The sequence below is a fragment of the Balearica regulorum genome, chromosome 10 (genome assembly GCF_011004875.1).
Source record: "Balearica regulorum gibbericeps isolate bBalReg1 chromosome 10, bBalReg1.pri, whole genome shotgun sequence".
NCBI lineage: Eukaryota > Metazoa > Chordata > Aves > Gruiformes > Gruidae > Balearica > Balearica regulorum.
In genome coordinates, this window is record NC_046193.1 from 7863317 (window position 1) to 7879547 (window position 16231).

At 64.6% G+C, this 16231-nt stretch overlaps 3 protein-coding genes across 6 annotated transcripts; 1 reads left to right on the forward strand and 2 right to left on the reverse strand.

The window, feature by feature from the left end:
- The first annotated feature begins 529 nt into the window (after window positions 1–529).
- PCBP4 (poly(rC) binding protein 4) lies at window positions 530–7047 on the forward strand. Of its 3 annotated transcripts, none has more exons than XM_075761937.1 (13): window positions 531–748; window positions 2328–2460; window positions 2797–2820; window positions 2899–2931; window positions 3173–3289; window positions 3406–3534; window positions 3776–3904; window positions 4160–4234; window positions 4403–4447; window positions 4638–4713; window positions 5098–5150; window positions 5602–5771; window positions 6114–7047. In XM_075761937.1, the coding sequence occupies exons 2-13, from the start codon at window positions 2365–2367 to the stop codon at window positions 6427–6429; spliced, it is 1263 nt and encodes a 420-aa protein (XP_075618052.1). In that variant the 5' UTR covers window positions 531–748; window positions 2328–2364; the 3' UTR covers window positions 6430–7047. The 3 variants fall into 3 exon arrangements, with proteins under 3 accessions (XP_075618053.1, XP_075618052.1, XP_075618051.1); XM_075761936.1 differs by having other exon boundaries at window positions 587–748; window positions 2345–2460; XM_075761938.1 differs by lacking the exon at window positions 4160–4234 and having other exon boundaries at window positions 530–748.
- Window positions 7048–8156: 1109 nt separating this feature from the next.
- Window positions 8157–10052, reverse strand: LOC104640235 (putative G-protein coupled receptor). The gene is made up of 2 exons (XM_075761939.1): window positions 9954–10052; window positions 8157–9633 (listed from the first exon to the last, which is right to left on the reverse strand). The coding sequence occupies exon 2, from the start codon at window positions 9521–9523 to the stop codon at window positions 8294–8296; it is 1230 nt and encodes a 409-aa protein (XP_075618054.1). The 5' UTR covers window positions 9524–9633; window positions 9954–10052; the 3' UTR covers window positions 8157–8293.
- An 834-nt stretch (window positions 10053–10886) lies between these two features.
- Window positions 10887–15744, reverse strand: PARP3 (poly(ADP-ribose) polymerase family member 3). 2 transcript variants are annotated; one of them, XM_075761935.1, is made up of 11 exons: window positions 15462–15744; window positions 14624–14857; window positions 14286–14411; window positions 13660–13851; window positions 13154–13289; window positions 12681–12898; window positions 12374–12523; window positions 12146–12223; window positions 11711–11888; window positions 11339–11485; window positions 10887–11221 (listed from the first exon to the last, which is right to left on the reverse strand). In XM_075761935.1, exons 2-11 carry the CDS (start codon window positions 14804–14806, stop codon window positions 11052–11054), a joined length of 1578 nt encoding a protein of 525 aa, XP_075618050.1. In that variant the 5' UTR covers window positions 14807–14857; window positions 15462–15744; the 3' UTR covers window positions 10887–11051. The 2 variants fall into 2 exon arrangements, with proteins under 2 accessions (XP_075618050.1, XP_075618049.1); XM_075761934.1 differs by having other exon boundaries at window positions 15376–15506.
- Window positions 15745–16231: the final 487 nt, after the last annotated feature.

Genomic DNA, 16231 nt, shown 5'->3' on the forward strand with positions numbered 1-16231 from the left:
CAACGCCCCCCCTTCCCCAAGCCTGCCTGGGCTTTATCTGCTTACGCCAGGGCCCAGGAGGATTTACTGGGAGAGGTAGCGGGGGGGGGGGGAGGAAGGGGGGCACTTGTCTGTGGGCGCAGGACACCGGGGCAGGGGGCAGTGCCAGGGGTGCAGGACCTGGTCCCTGCCCTAGCAGTAAGGCAGGACCCCCCTCTGGAGCATCCCTTGCCCCCCACCCAGTTTAGCTCCCCTGATGCAGCCCCGGCCCCCCCATACAGGGGTGCCCCCTGCCCCCTCAGGCGCTCCCCCCCTAGCAGCACCCCTGGGTGCTGGCAGGCCCTGGGGTGCCAGCCGCCCCGTCCCTGCCCGCTCCGGTGTCCTTGAGCCCTCGAGCCCTGCCAGCTGATCGGCTTCCAGGAACAAAAAAAACCCGCAATTACAAAGAGGGGCGATGTGTGAGCCAACGGGGGGGGGGGGCAGAGGGGGACAGGAATGTCCCCAGCGGTGGCAGATGGCCTTACCCAGGGTGCATTGTTCCTTTTAGTGTCTCTTATCCGCTGTAATAGGATCCCGGAGGGAGGGATGTGGGAGAGGGGAAGAGCGAGGGGGGCCCCGGCGTGGACCGGGGTGGGGGCCGGGGCTGCCAGCCTGGCCCTGGCCTGTCAAGCGGCTCATTGTTCCTGCCCCGGGTGTCACTGGGCGCCGCCGGGGACAATGTGGCACTGAGCGGGGTGGCCGGCGGCGGAGGGACGAGGCGCACGGAAAGGTACCCGCCAGGCCCCTTCCTGCGGGGGCCGGGGGGCTTGGGGCGGCTGGGAGGGCGAGCGGAGAGAGGTTCCCCCTGGGACGGGGTGGGGGCTTCCTCCTGTGTCCCTTCCCCCCCGCCCCCGTCACCTCCCTTTGCCACCCGAAGGTGCCCCGAAGGACGGGGGGTGCCCAGCTTCGCGGTTGTCCCGACGCCAGCCGCGGGACGGGGACGGGGCAGGTGGCCTGTGCCCATCACTGGGGCCTTTGGTGTCCCTGCAAGCCTGGCTCACCTGGGGGAGAGCACCCCCCTGCCCACGGACCCCCTACATTGCCTGTGGCAGTGGGGGGACGCCCGTACCCTGCCGCCTCCCCCTGCCCCACTGCCAGCCTCGTCCTTCTCTCCCCGGCAGGATCTTTTGTCCCGGCTGCCGTTCATCCCGGGGGCACGGGGGGCCGGGCAGGCTGCCTGCCCCTGCCAAGCACTGCGCACGGCTCTGGACGCTGCGGGGAGAGGGGTTACAGGGGGGTACATTCCACCCCCTACCCCCCCTTCCGGCTCCCCTGCATTGGGAACGGGAATATTCCCCTTCCGCACCCTTTCCCCCTTTCTCCAGCCCCCAGTAACGGCGGGGGGGATGAAGATGGAGGGTCCAAAGCACCCCGGGGGTGCAAGCTGTAGCACTAAGTGGGTACAGGGGCGACCGGCTTGCCCCCCCCCCCCATTACTCTGATGCAGGAGATGTGCCTTAGCGGTGGCAAGTCCTGCCAACACCTAAAATAACTGCCCCCCCCCGCCATGCCCGCAGACACGGGCCCCAGCCCCAACACGGGTGCTTTGTTTCAAAGCCGCTTGGCATCGCCCAGCTTTCCGGGAGCCAGCGGTGCGGCAGCCGCCCACCCATGCCCAGACACACGGCGATTGTCCTCCTCCCAGCCCCACACTGGCACCGCGGGGTCCCGGCCACCCCCGTCCCCCCAGGCACAGGGTCTGGGGGGACCCTGGGGTGGTTGGGAGGGGACAATAGGGTGCAGTGGCATCATGCGCTGGGCATCATGCCATGGTTCATGTCAGGCTGGCAGTCCCCATCAGGGAGCTTGCCTCAGTTTCCCCGGGGCTTTGCGCATGGGCAGGGGGAAGGGAGGAGGAGGAAGAGGAAGGCTCGCACAGCCTGTGAGACCACTCAGGCCACCTCTGTCCCCCTACCCTTTGTGCCACCACCCAAGCAAGCACCTGCAATCTGAACCCCATCCCACAGCTACACTCCTACACTTTTCCCCTTCTCTCCCAATATCCGTCCAGCTCCTGGCTTTGTGAAGGTGCGGTGCTGGCTCTGGCCGAGCGTGGCATGCAGGCCGGGTTGAAGGCAGCTGCCTGCAGGCTCAGGCAGACATGTGGAAGCAGGTCCCTTTGGGGAGCTCCCGGAAGGGGTGCAGGATGCCGGTGGGGTCCCGGGTACCATGGGGCCATGCAAGCCTCCCCCACCAGAGGCGGGCATAGTGCTGCCCCTGCCTCAGTTTCCCCTCTTCCCAGTCATGGTGCTTTTTGGGCTGTAGATTTGAGGGGAGGGGGTTAGTTGGGGCCTCCCCCCTTTCTGGAGACCACCGTGTCCTGCAGGCTCAGCTCGCCCTCCCGCCATGGCATCGCCGGACGGAGCCAGCGGCGTGGGCGGCAGCCCCGAGGAGACGGAGCTCAGCATCACCCTGACCCTCCGCATGCTCATGCATGGCAAGGTAACAGTGGGGGAGCTTGGTGCTGCTTGGGGGGGTCAGCAATGCCCGGGGTGGGGGACCATGCTGGAGCACCAGCTCCTTGCTATGCCCTGTTTTCCTCCCCTGCTCCCAGTCGTCGTCCCCCCAGAGCAGCGTTCCCGGAAGGATTTCTTCCCCCATCCTAAGCTAGGGAGGGGCTTGTTCCCATGCCCCAGTGTCACCAGTAAGCCACCCGGTGTCCCAGTGGCCACGGGGCAGGGCCTGCCTGTTGCCAGTTGGCCAGGCTGTGGGCAGAGGAGGGATGTGGCAGGCAGGAGCTGCCTGCTGACAGGGCCACCCTCGTCTCTGCCTTTGCAGGAGATCGGCAGCATCATTGGCAAGGTAAGATTTGGGGTCCGGGGCATCACCAGCCCCAGGCTCCCCTGGACCTGACCACCCGCCCCGTTCCTCTCCCCGCAGAAAGGAGAGACTGTTAAGAGGATACGAGAGCAGGTAAGGGCGTGCTGGGGGGCTGCCGGGTCCTGCTGCCTGTCCTGCCTGCACCTGTGCCGAGCCCTGGCCACCCCCATTCCCAGGTGGACCAAGGGGAGACACAGCTGCACCCCGGGGAAGGCTGCCTGGGGCAGGTGGGAGGGGAAAAGCCCAGGTCCGCAGGCATTGAGCCCTTCCCTGGGGGGGGGACATTGAGCTCAGGGCCTGCAACGTCCCTGACGGGGTGTGACACCGTCCCCAGAGCAGTGCGCGCATCACCATCTCAGAGGGGTCCTGCCCCGAGCGCATCACCACCATCACTGGCTCCACCGATGCCGTCTTCCGTGCCGTCTCCATGATCGCCTTCAAGCTGGAGGAAGTGGGTAGCCCCACACACACACACACCTGCCAGGTGCCCCCTGAGCCGGGAGCACTCACCCCATGCCGGTGGGCTCATGGGGGTCCAATGCCGCATATTCCCCCCCTGCCTTGCAGGACCTGGGAGCGGGAAGCGATGGGGCAGCAGTGGGCAGAGCACCAGTGACGCTGCGCCTCGTCATCCCGGCCAGCCAGTGCGGCTCGCTCATCGGCAAGGCAGGAGCTAAGATCCGGGAGATTCGGGAGGTGAGGCTGAGGGTGCCCTGGGTGTGGGCTCCCCTTTTCTCCTGGGGGGCATGGAGCCCTCTGCGTGGGGGCTGCCGCGATCCTGCAGGAGCTGTGGGAGGTGATGCAGGAGTGGAGCATCACCCTATGGGTCCTGCGAAGGTCCCCAGGGAATAAGGAGGGAGGAGGGGAGGTGTGAGGTGCTGACCCCTGGAGGGGGTATGACTGAGGCACCCCATCATCTCCCTTTGCCCCCCGCCAGAGCACGGGGGCGCAGGTGCAGGTGGCTGGCGACCTGCTGCCTAACTCCACCGAACGGGCCGTCACCGTCTCAGGGGTGCCAGACACCATCATCCAGTGCGTGAGGCAGATCTGCGCTGTCATCCTGGAGGTACCCACCGATCCCCGTGCCCAGCCTGGAGGGGCACAGACTGCCTGCCCCCCCTTCCCAGGGCTCCCTGTGCCCACCTGGACCCGGGCACTGGGGTCTCCCTGAGCTGAAGCCCATAAGAGCACCTCGTTTCAGTGGTGCTGGGGGCCATGCCCAGCTTGTTGGGGGGGTGGGGGGTGCAAAGGGGATCCAGGGGGCTGCAGGGGCATTCGACTTCATCTCTCATCCCCTCCACCCCCTTCCCTCCCTCTCCAGTCACCTCCAAAGGGGGCCACCATCCCCTACCACCCTGGCCTCTCCCTGGGCACCATCCTGCTCTCTGCCAACCAGGTAAGGGGCTGCAGCCCCCCTGGGGGCACGGGGTGACTGGGGTGCCCAGCCTCTGCTGGCAAGGGGCAACTCCAGTGGGCTCAGGGTGTCCTCCCTCCCCTGGGGGGATGGCCTGAGGCAGGGGTCCCCACTTGGCCCCCAACTAATGCTCCTTCCTTTCCTCCCCAGGGCTTCTCCATGCAGGGCCAGTACAGCGGGGTCTCTCCCGCAGAGGTGAGTCTGTCCCCGTGGCAGCCAACCTCTGCTCCCATGGGCACTAGGTCTGTGCCCGCCAGGATGGGTGCTGCCGGGGATGCCTGTCCTGGGAGGCACTGGGTGCCAGCGTCCGGCCCCAGGAGGGGACACAGGACCCTCTGCCATCACCCCTAATGCCTCCTTCCTCCTCCTCCCGCTGCCCGAGCAGGTGACGAAGCTGCAGCAGCTGTCGGGGCACACGCTCCCCTTCGCCTCCCTGGGCCACACACCCTCCATGGTGCCAGGTGAGCATCTGCTGTGCCCCCCTCCAGGGCTGAGGTGTGGGGTGCCTCTCCTGACCCATCCAGCCGTGATGAGGGGGTCCCTGTCCACTGCACCCTCTCCAGTCCCAGGCCCCCCCACCCCCGGCAGGGTCTGACCCCCAGAACAACTCTGTCCTGGATTTCCTGGGGTTCCTGCACCCACCAGAGCTCCCCAACCCTGCAGTGGGGGAGCACTGGCACCAAATTGCAACTGGTGCCCATGTCCCATCGTCCCTGCCTCTCCCTAGGGATCCTTCAGGTTTGTCCCCAGGGCCACCGACTGTCCCAGCACGGGGCTGGGGTGGGGGCACGCAGCTGCTGGAGACCCATGCTCCCCACCACTAACATCCCTGTGTTTCCCTCCAGGCCTGGACACCAGTTCCCAGAGCAGCTCCCAGGAGTTCCTGGTGCCCAACGACGTACGTGTGGGTCCCAGGGATGGCGAGGGAGACCACAACTTGCCCCCACCCACGTGTCCCACCCCGCAGCCTCTTTGAAGGGGCCAACACTCACTGTCCCACACAGCTGGAGGCTCTGCCTCAGCCCCCAGAGCTCAGGAGCAGGAGGGGCTGCTGGGGCAGAAGCAGCTGGAAGAAAAGGGAAACTGAGGCACGGGAGGGAGAAAGGGTTTGGCCAATGCCAAGAAAGAGCCTTGGGATGTGACAGCCCAGCAATGCCAGCCAGGGGGGAGCTTGAGTGGGACTAAAAAGCAGGGTCTGCCCAAGGAAGGCAGTGCCCTGCCCTCCCGGTGTCTGCCTTGGTTTCCCCACTCCCAGCCGTAGCGGGTGGCCAGGTGAGCCCCCTGGGAGCTCCCTGCTTGGCACGGCTCCTCCGGCTGCTCCCAGCTCAACCTGGTCCCTGCCCCTCCAGCTCATCGGCTGCATCATTGGCCGGCATGGCAGCAAGATCAGCGAGATCCGGCAGATGTCAGGCGCCCACATCAAGATCGGGAACCAGATTGAAGGCTCCAGCGAGCGGCACGTGACTATCACGGGGTCCCCCGTCAGCATCACTGTGGCTCAGTACCTCATCACAGCCTGGTAGGTGACAGCCTTGGGGAAGACACGCTGGTTGATAGCGAGGGATGGCACCTCCCCAGCAGCCCAATGCAGCTTGTGGGGGACACCACCCCCAGCATCCTCAGGAAGGATGAGCTGAGTGGTGCTTTGAGGTCCTGAGATGGTGGGTGTGGGATCCGGGACCCCTTGGGCTTTGAGCCTGAGCTTTATAGCCCAGCGGGATGCCCAGGATGTGCCGTGGAGATTTGCGCCTCAAGGGATGAGGCACGTGATCCCTGCACCCTAAGACGGGCAGGTTGGGGCAAGGGACCTGCTCTGTCACCACGGTGCTCACCACCCCACCCTTCTCGCTCGCTTCCCCAGCTTAGAGACGGCCAAATCTACCTCCCAGGCGCCGCCAGGCCCTGGCTCCGTGGACCTCGGTGTGGGCTTCTCCCAGCCCCTCGCCCCAGGCTCTGGCGCGGCGCTGCCTGCCGTCGCCCCGGCCCCCCCGGCCCTGCTGGGCACCCCCTACACCATCTCCCTCTCCAACTTCATCGGCCTAAAGCCGGTGTCCTTCCTGGCACTGTCCCCATCCTCCGTGGCGGGTCCCAATGGCGGCACTGCCACCTACACGACCAAGATCTCAGCAGCCAACGGCACCAAGAAAGCCGACCGGCAGAAGTTCTCACCCTACTGAGCCCTGCCGGTGAGTGGGCAGGGGGGTCCAGGGTGCCACCCCGTGCTGGGGACACCTCTCTGCCACCTACCCTGTCCCCCAGCCCCTGCCAGGTGCCCCATACCTGGGGAGGGTCCCCCTTGCCCCCCACCCCAGGGAAGGGTCTTCCCGGTGGCAATGCCTGCTGGAGGAAAGGGCTGCTCCACTGTCTGCTGCCCATCCCAGCAGTGCTGTGTCCCCCTCCCCGATTTTCCTGCACGGGGACCACGTGCCCTGGTACGGGTTGGGGGGGGGCTGTCCCTGCCGGCCCGGGATCCCTTCTGCCAGCGCCCTGTGCTGGGGTGGGACCTCTGCCTGCTGCCCCTCGCCCTGCCATCCTGCTCCTGCCCACCCTCCGGCTGGCACCCGAAAGGCAGGTCCCACCAGATGAGGGGCTGCCTGGCCTCTCCAGGGGTCCCCCATCCCCTGGCTCTGGTGGGGGACCCTCCCCGAGCCACCCTGGAGCAATCGCCTCCCAGCAACCCCATCCGAGAGCCGGTCCCTGCTGGCTTGGAAATGCTGTATATATAAGTCTATATTTTTTCCTCCTTTGTAACTTATCAATGGTTTAATAAAAAGATAAAATTTACAAGAAAAAAATAATAATATCCCCCATCCTGAGTGGAGACACCCCCCCACAGCAGGGTCAGCCCCCACTCCTGGGGACACGGAGTGGTGGCTGGAGGGGTGTTCCTGTGGCCAGGGGGGTGCTGGCCCTCAGCCCCAGTCTCTCTGGGGGTCTTCCCAGAGCCCCCTCCCTGCCATGGGGCAGTTTGACAGGCTGTGGGGCAGTTCTCCCCCAGCCCCCCAGTTATTGCTGGGGCAGGGGACTCTCCAGCCCACTGTGCCAGCACCGTCCCTGGGACCTTTGTGGGTGGGCTGGGGGTGATGCACCCCTCCAGCATCCCCCCAGCAGGGTCCAGTCCCCTTGTTTGCCCTGGGGGTCCCACGGGAGGGTCCCCAAGCCCTGCACAAGCAATGGGACCAAAGGGGGACAGCGGCTCCTGGTCCCCTCTGGCTGCCGTTGCCCTGCACGCCACCCCCCCCCCCGTCACCCCCCCATGCCACTGCGTCCACCCCAGTGCACCCCTGGCCGGCAGCCCGGTTCGGCTGGCACGTGTCACCGCTGGCTGGGCTTCAGCTGGGCAGCTGTGTCCATAAACAGCCCGGCACGGACCCCCGGCCAGCCAGCCCCCCCCCTGGAGGGGAGCCCCTGCCAGCTGGGAGGGGACAGGGCAGAGGGCACGGCCATGGGCACTGCACGCTGCAGGAAAAACACGAAAAAAACCCCACCCACCCCGTGGGTGCCGGCCCCCTGTTAAGTACCACAGGTGAAGGGAGCTCCTCCACCCAGAGGTTAGTTTTGGGTTAAACAGCCAAGGATGGAGGGCTCCACGCTGGTCGTCCAGGCTCAGCAGGGTGCCCATGGCCCTGGTGTTACTGGTGTTAGTGGTGTTAGCTGGGCCATTGCTCCTGGGTAGGGTGCAAAGGACCTCTGCTCTTCCTTGCTCCCCACGAGTGATTCCAGCGGGGTGATGGAGATGGGGGTGCCCCCTCCTCTGCCCTCGCGTAGGAGCCCCTTGGCATCCTGCGTCCCAAGGAGAGCCCATCCATGCAACTGTGCTGTGCTGGTAGAGACAGAGAGGATCCCAGCCTGCAGAAGGGAGATGAGGCTTCCCCAGATCTGCTGCCTTCTCCCAGGCCGAGAAACCATCTTCTACCATAAGCTGAGAAGAGGAAAACCTGAACAAGGACCCCTCCAAGTCCAAGAGGCTGGGTCCAAGCAGGTCCGACGGGTCCCTGGCAGTTCCCCTGCCCAGTACGGTGGGACAGGGTCCCCTGCTCCTCAGCTGCTCTCTTCAGGAACTTGACCTGGGATGGGGAAGCCCATCTTGGTCTGGTCCAACCTGTTCCTGGGGCTGGCGCTGATGCAGCTGGCGTGGGTCTCCAGCGTGCAACTCGCTCTCTGGAGGAATTGCAAGAAGTTTTCCTGGACAGAGGCCTCCGAAACAGAAAGACAGAGCTCCTGGCCCAGCGGACGGTTGAGACAGCTGCGCCGGAGCCGGGCCAGCTCCTCCCGGATCTGGCGGTTCAGCAGCCCATAGAAGAAGGGATTGATGGCAAAGGAGGAGTAGGCAATCCAGGTGACCACCATCTCCCCGTGCCCACCACCCACCGTGCCAGTGACAACGGAGGAGTGCAAATGGAAAGCAAAGAAGGGCAGCCAGCAGCACAAGAACTGTCCCACAATGAGGACCAAGGTGAGGATGGCCTTGTTGCTTCCCAAAAAACGCTCTGGCGTCAGCCTGGGCAGCGGCAGGTTCCTGGTGGTGATGATGGTCACTTGGCTGGCAATGGAATCAGATCGGTGTCTCGGCACAGCTGCCTGTGCTGGCACGGGCACGTGCTGCTGGGATGCCATCCGGGCCACGCGGTAGACACTGCAGTAGACAGCAAAGATGATGATGGTGGGCAAGACAAAGCAGACGATGCTGAAGATGATCACAAAAACCTTCTTCTGGGCCCCAGGGCTCCAGTAGACTGTGCAGCGGCTGGCACTGGTGGCCCCATTGCCTTGAGGCCAGCCTACTAGTGCCAAGACAGTGATGAGAACAGACTTGACCCAAATGAAGATCACTCCGGCCACTGCCAGCCTGATGGTCATCTTCACCTCATACCTCATGGGGTGGACGATGTAGTAGTACCTCTCCACACTGATGATGGAGATGGTGAGGATGGAGGCACTGATGAAGCAGACATTCAGGAATATCAAGGCCTGGCACTCGGCAATGCTGTAGATCACCCTGTTGAAGCAGGAGGAGCTGGAGATGATCCCCAGGGGCATGAGGAAAATGGCAGAGAGGAGGTCGACCACGCAGAGGTGGCAGACAAAGATGAACTTCCTGAGAAGGGGGGTTTTGAGAATGACGATCATCACCACAGTGTTGGCCACCAGGGCAGTGAGGGTGAGCAGGACCATGCAGAGGAGGCCCACCACCTCCTGGGCGATGGACTGCTCAGGGATGGAGAGTGGCTCTAGGCTGTCTGTGGTGTTCAGCCCTGTTCGGCTCGCCATCCCCCCCGAGGGCTAAGCCAGCAGCTCCGGTGCCTGGGCAGCAAGGGCTCTTCTCCTGCACCCCTTAGAGGGAAACCCCACCACAACCATGGCCACTGTCTTCTCCTTGCCTGCTGGAGAGGGAAGTGGGGCGTGAAGGAGAAGGACCAAAATGAGGAAGAGCCACAGAGGAACCTGGAGACGACCTGAACCCCCCCCCCCCAAGCCCAGCGAGCTCACAGCACCCTGCATAGCCCAGGGCTGTCCCCAGCATGGCCAGGGTCGGCACTGCCGGGACCTGCGGGCACCCGCGCCAGGCTGACACCCCATCCCCCTGCCCCAGCCGCACCACCTCGCCCCGAGGAGGGACAGCACGAACCCGCCTGCCCCATCCCTGCTCCTGGCTCCAGCCGCAGGGCACCCCTGGGGGGGGGGGAACCACGCAGCGCACCTTTGCTCCTGGGGAGGTGGGTGATGCTCCCCTCCTCACCGGGGGTCCCTCTCGCCGGTGTCGCTCCTGCAGCAGAACGGGGGCTGCCAGCGCCCGCGCAAGGCCACGCTCCCCCTTCCCCGCGCCCCGTCACCCGCTCGTCATCCTGTTTGCCTGCAGCCCGCCAGCTGCGGATGGCACCAGCTGTCACTCCCGGGCGCTGCCTGCGCTGCCTGCACTCGTGGCGGTCCCACAGGGACAGCTGCTGGGTCCTAGCAGCCAGCGGGGGCTCGGGAAGGGGGGACTGGTGTCCCCAAGCCCCGTGCCCCCCCAGCATGGCCACGCACCACACCAGGCCCGGACCTTCCACAAGGACATCTCAGCGCCGAGGTCCCCAGGGCTCGGGGGACAGACCTACAGCCAGGTCTGTGGCATCTCCTCCCCACTGGTGTGCGGATGCCCTGGAGCATCCATGGGGCATCGGGGTAACCCAGCTGGGAGCTGCCCTTCCCTGGCACCCTGGGGACCCGGACACGTGCTCAGGGGGCACATGTGAGGGTGGAGAGGGGCTTGGCATGGGCTCCAGGCTGGGGAAGGGCATCAGGTATGGCACGAAATGGCACCATCCTCCGGATGGATGGATGGATGGATGGATGGATGGATGGATGGATGGATGAGCTCCTCCATGCCCAGGCATGGCAGCACATCTTGCTCGTCCTCTGTAGCTCTGATGCCACGTTGATGGACACAAGCCGCATGCCTTGCTATGGTGATGGGAGCACCAGGCTCACAAAGCCACCAGCTTTCACCTGAAGGCTGCCAGCACTGGACAGCCACAACAGGCTGCAGTCCCTTCAGAGCCACCCGCCACCGTCCGTGCAGGGACACACCACCACCCTTCCCTACTCCGCACCCGCACTGCCAGGCAGGAAAGCGCCGGCACCGCTCGGTGCAAGACACGATGTCTTTATTCATGGTCAAAGCATGCTCTGTCCCCGCGCCAGCCTGTCCCTTCCCAAGCCCCAGGTGGAGTGGCCAGAGAGTCCAGACCACTGTGCTCCGGGCTGGTGGGCATCACCAGCTGGTGCTGGGATGGGGCCGCGGGGTGCCCAGGCTCCCTCAGAACTGGAGCTGGACAAGGTAGCGGACCCGGCACTGGCTTTCCTGGTAGATAAGGTACTCGCTCTGGCTGAAGGAGGAGTCCTTGTAGGCGGGCATGGGGATGGGCTTGCCCTGGCACACCAGCACCTTCTTGCCATCCAGCAGCACCTCCTCATCCTGCGCGGGGTCTGGGTGAGAAGACACCCCCCACGACCATGTCAAGCCCAAGATCTGGCCTCGCTACCCCCTGTCCTGTGCCCACCCCAGCCCCACAGACCCCACGGACCCTCCTGCCCCAGGCTCACCTGGCTCTGTCTGGCCGCAGGCCAGGACACTGTCATAGCCGGCGGGCGGCTGAGACAGCGTGGGGTCATCACTGGTGATGCGGTAAGGCTTGCCCAGGGCCACCTCCACCAGGAACATGATGCCAACCTTCTTGGACGTACAGCTCGCTGCCATGGGAGAAGGGGATGGGGATGATGGCACCAGCCCTGACGTTCCCATCTGGTTGTGCTCAGGCCACCCCGGCACACCCCGGGACCGGCTGCCGTGGCAGGGAAGGGGCTTGGCATGCCCACGGCTGCCTGGCACGGGTTATGTGAAGGCAGCTGAGCTCGCACAGAACCTGCGGGCATCCCGAGCAGCCCTGCCCATCCCGGGACCCCCAGGACCCTCACCATAGCAGGCTGACTTGCTGTTCTCGGAGGTGAAGTAGATGCCCTTGCCCACACGTCCACCTGAGTGGGGCGTGATGCGCAGCCCGCTCTTCAGGATGGCCGCGATCATCGCCACGTTGGTGCCATGCCAAAGCAGACGCCGGTGCTCCAGGAGGTCGTGGGCTTTGAAGCGCTCATCCTGGAGAGATGCAGAGGTAAGGGCTGTCCACGGAGGGAGACATGGGTGCCCAGGGGTGGGGACTGTCACCCAACCCCTGCAGCCTAACCCAGTGCCAGGCTGGAGGGGCGGGGGGGCGAGTGCTCATTTGCCCCTGGCCAGCTGGGATCGAGACCCCCTGGGTGGAGATGCCCGGAGCCCTGTTGCAGACAAACTCCATCCTGGGGTGCAACCAGGGTTTCCCCACTGCAGGACAGGGATAAGCAGCTCCTTCTCACCTCACCATCTCGAGCCACCTGCCAGATGTTGAGGATGCGGAGTTTGTCCCCAGTCTGTGTCACGTTATTTTGGATCAGCTGCCAGAGAGGGAGGAAGGAAAGTGGTGTGACCACAGGCAGCCATCCCAGCAATGCCCACGGTCCCCCTGGGGCAGTGGGGACCTTTGGGGTGCCCACAGGCCTGGCACAGTTGCTCCCGTTCATGGGGCACCATGGCACAACTGGCACCTGGTATTCCCGGGAAGCCGGGTCCAGCAGGGAAAGCTGGCAGCAGAGCAGGGCATAATCCTGATCCAGCGGATGGAGGACTTCTTCCTTCTCCTCCTCCTTCACCTTCTGTGCCTGCAGGCTCTGTGCCAGCTCGATGTCCGCCAGCACCTGGCAGACACAGACCGGGGACATCCTCGCCGCTGGTGCTGGGCACCATGCTGGGGGGACCGGGGCAAGCCCAGCCTCCTGCCAGCACCTCCCTGCCCCACAGGCAGGAACCCTCCTTGGGGACGGACGCTACCCACCAGGTGCCCTGGCATCTCACCAACAGCATGTCCTTCTTGGCACGCAGCAGGTCGGGGGACTTGATGGGGGGTGGCTGTGCCCGCCCAAAGTTATGGGGGATGATGCTGTAGAAGCGGGAGGAGAGGTCCTCCAGGCGTGCAGCCTGGGGGGGCTGCTCCTGCAGCGCTGCCTCCAGCTCCTCCAGCACCTGGAAGCCCTTCGCGATCTGGTGCTTGCTCAGCAGCTTCTTTTTCACGTCTGGTCACGGGGACAGCGGAGGGTGGAGGTGAACCCATCTGCCTCACCTACCCCACAGCTACTTCCAAGAACCTCCAGCATCACCATGGGCATACACAGGCACCCAGCATGGGGGGGCCCACAGTCCCACCAGGTGCCAGGCTGTCAGCAGGGATGCTCTAAAATCCACTGGCACGTCTGCCCCATTCACGTCCCCAACTGCACCCCCCGCCTGCAGCCCCCAGACCCACCCCCATGCCACCCATCACCTCCTACCGATATTCATGGTCTGCATGGCATCCCGCAACATGTCACTGCTGAAGATGAGGGACACCAGGTCCTGCGTAGCTTTGTCCAAGGTGCAGGGCAGCACCCGCTGCTTGCAGACCTTGTCCCCATCCATGCCATCCACCTGCAGATTCCCAAACATCACCGCACTGCTTGTGCGCCTGTGGGAGACTGTGGGGACACGGCACCAGGACTGCCCGTCCCAGTGGGGAGAGCCTGGCCCCAGGCAGCAGAGCGACAGGCAGGTGCTGCCTCTGCTTTCCATGGCAGATACAATGCCACCCAGATGCCCGTGGTTCTCACTTGGGAAGCCCTCCCACTCCATCATAGCCCCAGATCTCTGCCTTCAGGCTGTTTCACCTTGCACCCAGACACCTCCCAAAACCCACCCCATCCTGCTGACCCACTTGGATGTCCTGGTGTCCAGTGGGCCAGGGGTGGGATGTGAGGACCACCCCACCAGGGTGACAACCCCAGATGCGCCACACACTCACCCTGAGGGCAACGTCCACCCCCTGCCTGGCTCCTGGCTGCACCTCAATGAGCGTGTACTTCCCCGGCTGGGTAACAAAGTTCTCCCTTGCTGCCCAGTTGTTCTTGGTCTTCTCCCGAAACTTCTTCTCAAAGGCCTTCTTGGCAGCCTCCAGGGAGGTGTAGGCCATGAGCTTGGACTGACCCACCTCCCCCTGGCAGTGGACAGCAGTGGTCAGGACCCCCCTGCATCCCAGCTCCACCAGCCCTGTGCCAGGGGAGCAGCCTGGGAGCAGGGGGGCTGTGGTGGCAGGGCTGCGGGGCAGCAAGCAGCAACGTGCACTAGCACCGGCTCTGGGGGTCCCTCCAACTCCAGGAGAGACCCCAGGGCTCCTTGCTGGGGTGTCACGTTCACTGTCACCACAGTGATGAGGTGCCATGTCCCCCAGCCAGGCTGACCCTGTTGTATGGAGGCAAGTCCTTGAAGCACCCCCCCAACAAGGGGTTATAGCAGGGCCACTCAGTTGCTCACTTTGGGACTGGGAACAAGGGATGGGGACCACCAGGTTCATGACCAGCCCTCGGGGGTCCCAAGGCAGGGTGAGGACAGCCGTGGTGGGGGAGACAAACAGCACCGGGGTGGACTCACCACGCGGCCCCACTGGGTCCGGACGCTGTAGTCACCATTATGCTCAAGGAGCTGGATGATGTAGAACTTGTTGCTGTTGGCGCTGATGTTGGTCTGATTCAGAGTGCAGTCATAGTCCTCATAGACCTATAGCGAGCAGCATGGCCCGGGCTAGCACCTGGGCAGCATTTGGGGATGGGGGCGTGTACAGGTGTCCCAGCAGGGACAGAGGGGACTCTGCAAGGAAAATTGGGGCTGCCTCTGTGTCAGCAGGGCAGGGACTGCCCTGAGAGTCCCCCATCCCTCCTGCCCATGTCCCCCCAGCCCAGCCCCATGGCGTACCCCAGCCCTGCTCTCACCCGGGCGCCCGGCACCGTGCTCAGGGGGCACAGCCCATCGATGGTGGCGGGGGGCTCCTCCTTGGGGGCAGTTTTCAGGGCTGCCAAGGCAGAGATCCAGGTGTCATCCTCCTCTCCCCCCTTCTCTTTCTTCCCCCTGCCATCCGGCTGCTTTGGGGGAGACGGGTGGGACTTGGAGGCCATGGCTGAGCCACCCCCACAGAGCCAGTGCAGCCTCAATCCGCCAGCAAATCCCTGGGGAGAGAGAGTGGGAGAGGAGACATGCCGAGCCGCCCTTCTGGGAAAGTCCGGCTGGGCTGTGCCTCTCTTTCCCTACGCTTGACTGGCTGTGGGTTGGAGGAAGGGATGGGACCTCTGCCCCCCAAATGTCTCAGCCTTGCCCCCCTGCTCGGGGTGGGGGGCAGAGCCCCTTGGCACCCTCCAGCCCCCGAGGGATCCCAAAGCGGGGGGCTGCTTGAACAGCAAACTCAGGTCAGAAGAGCTGGAAGAGGATGAGGGTCTGCTGGAGGGGTGGGGGGAACCCTGACAGCCCTGCCCAGCCCCCCCACCCCTCACCGGGGACATGCAGGAGTGTGTCCCCAAGGGTCCCCCCACCCTGTGCCCCCAGGTGCATGCAGGAGAGGAAAGCACGCAATGCCCTCCCCCCAAACAAGCAATGCCCCCTTGCAATCCCTCCCAAGCCTACTGAAGGGTGCTTTGATTTGGGCGGGGGGGGGGCTTGGGCTCGGGCTCCCCTCCTATGCCCTCCTCACCTCCTATGCCCCCCTGGTCCCTGCCAAGCAGGGGGTGCCAGGGGGCATCATAGGGGACAGAAGAGCAAGCAGCAGCCGTGTCCTACCTGCTCCCGCTGCCCGGGGCCAGTGAGATCAGCACCAGGCACGGCCACTCCCTGCCAAACCACTTCCGCAAGCTTTTGGGCAAGTCCAGCAGCCTGTCTGGAAATGAAACTTCTTCTCTAGGCAAAACCAGGCAGCGGCCAGGGATGACAGCAGAAACGGCTGTCACACCCCTGGGTGTGCACCCTGTGGCAGGCCTGCCCCCCAGGCGGTCCCCGGATGAGGGGTGACCCTGCCACCGGCCGCCCCTCCAGCCAGCCCCCCTCCACCACACTGAGACAGAGAAAACAGTCCCAAAAGGGTTAAGGTTTGCATCATTTTGGATGTTAAATCTCTTTTTCGGGTCCCTGCCAAACAGGCAGTGCTGAGGATCAGGCAGGGAGGAAGTCCAGGCACTGACATTTCAATGTGGCTTGAAGGGTTTGCAGCGATTGCTGCCTTCTCCTGCCTGCAAACTGCCTTGCTCTAAGCGGTGCACGTCCTGCGGTTGTGCAGCCAGCGGGGACGGGCGGTGCGGGCAGGAGGCAGAGCTGCCCTTCCCGCTGGGGACGTGGTGGGGACGATGCTGCTGGAGCCAGAGCCTTGGTGGCTTTGTAGCTCCCGTGCCTGGCCACCTCAGCCCCAGGCAGCGTTAATGAGGGGACAACCCCATGTCCTCCCTCGGGGGCAGAAAAAGTGATTTAGTTTTACTGAGGCAGGTACTCCCCCAAAAGGGACTGCAGCCCACAGAGGGGCCTGCACCAGGGTGGGTGAGATAGGTAAGAAGCAAGGG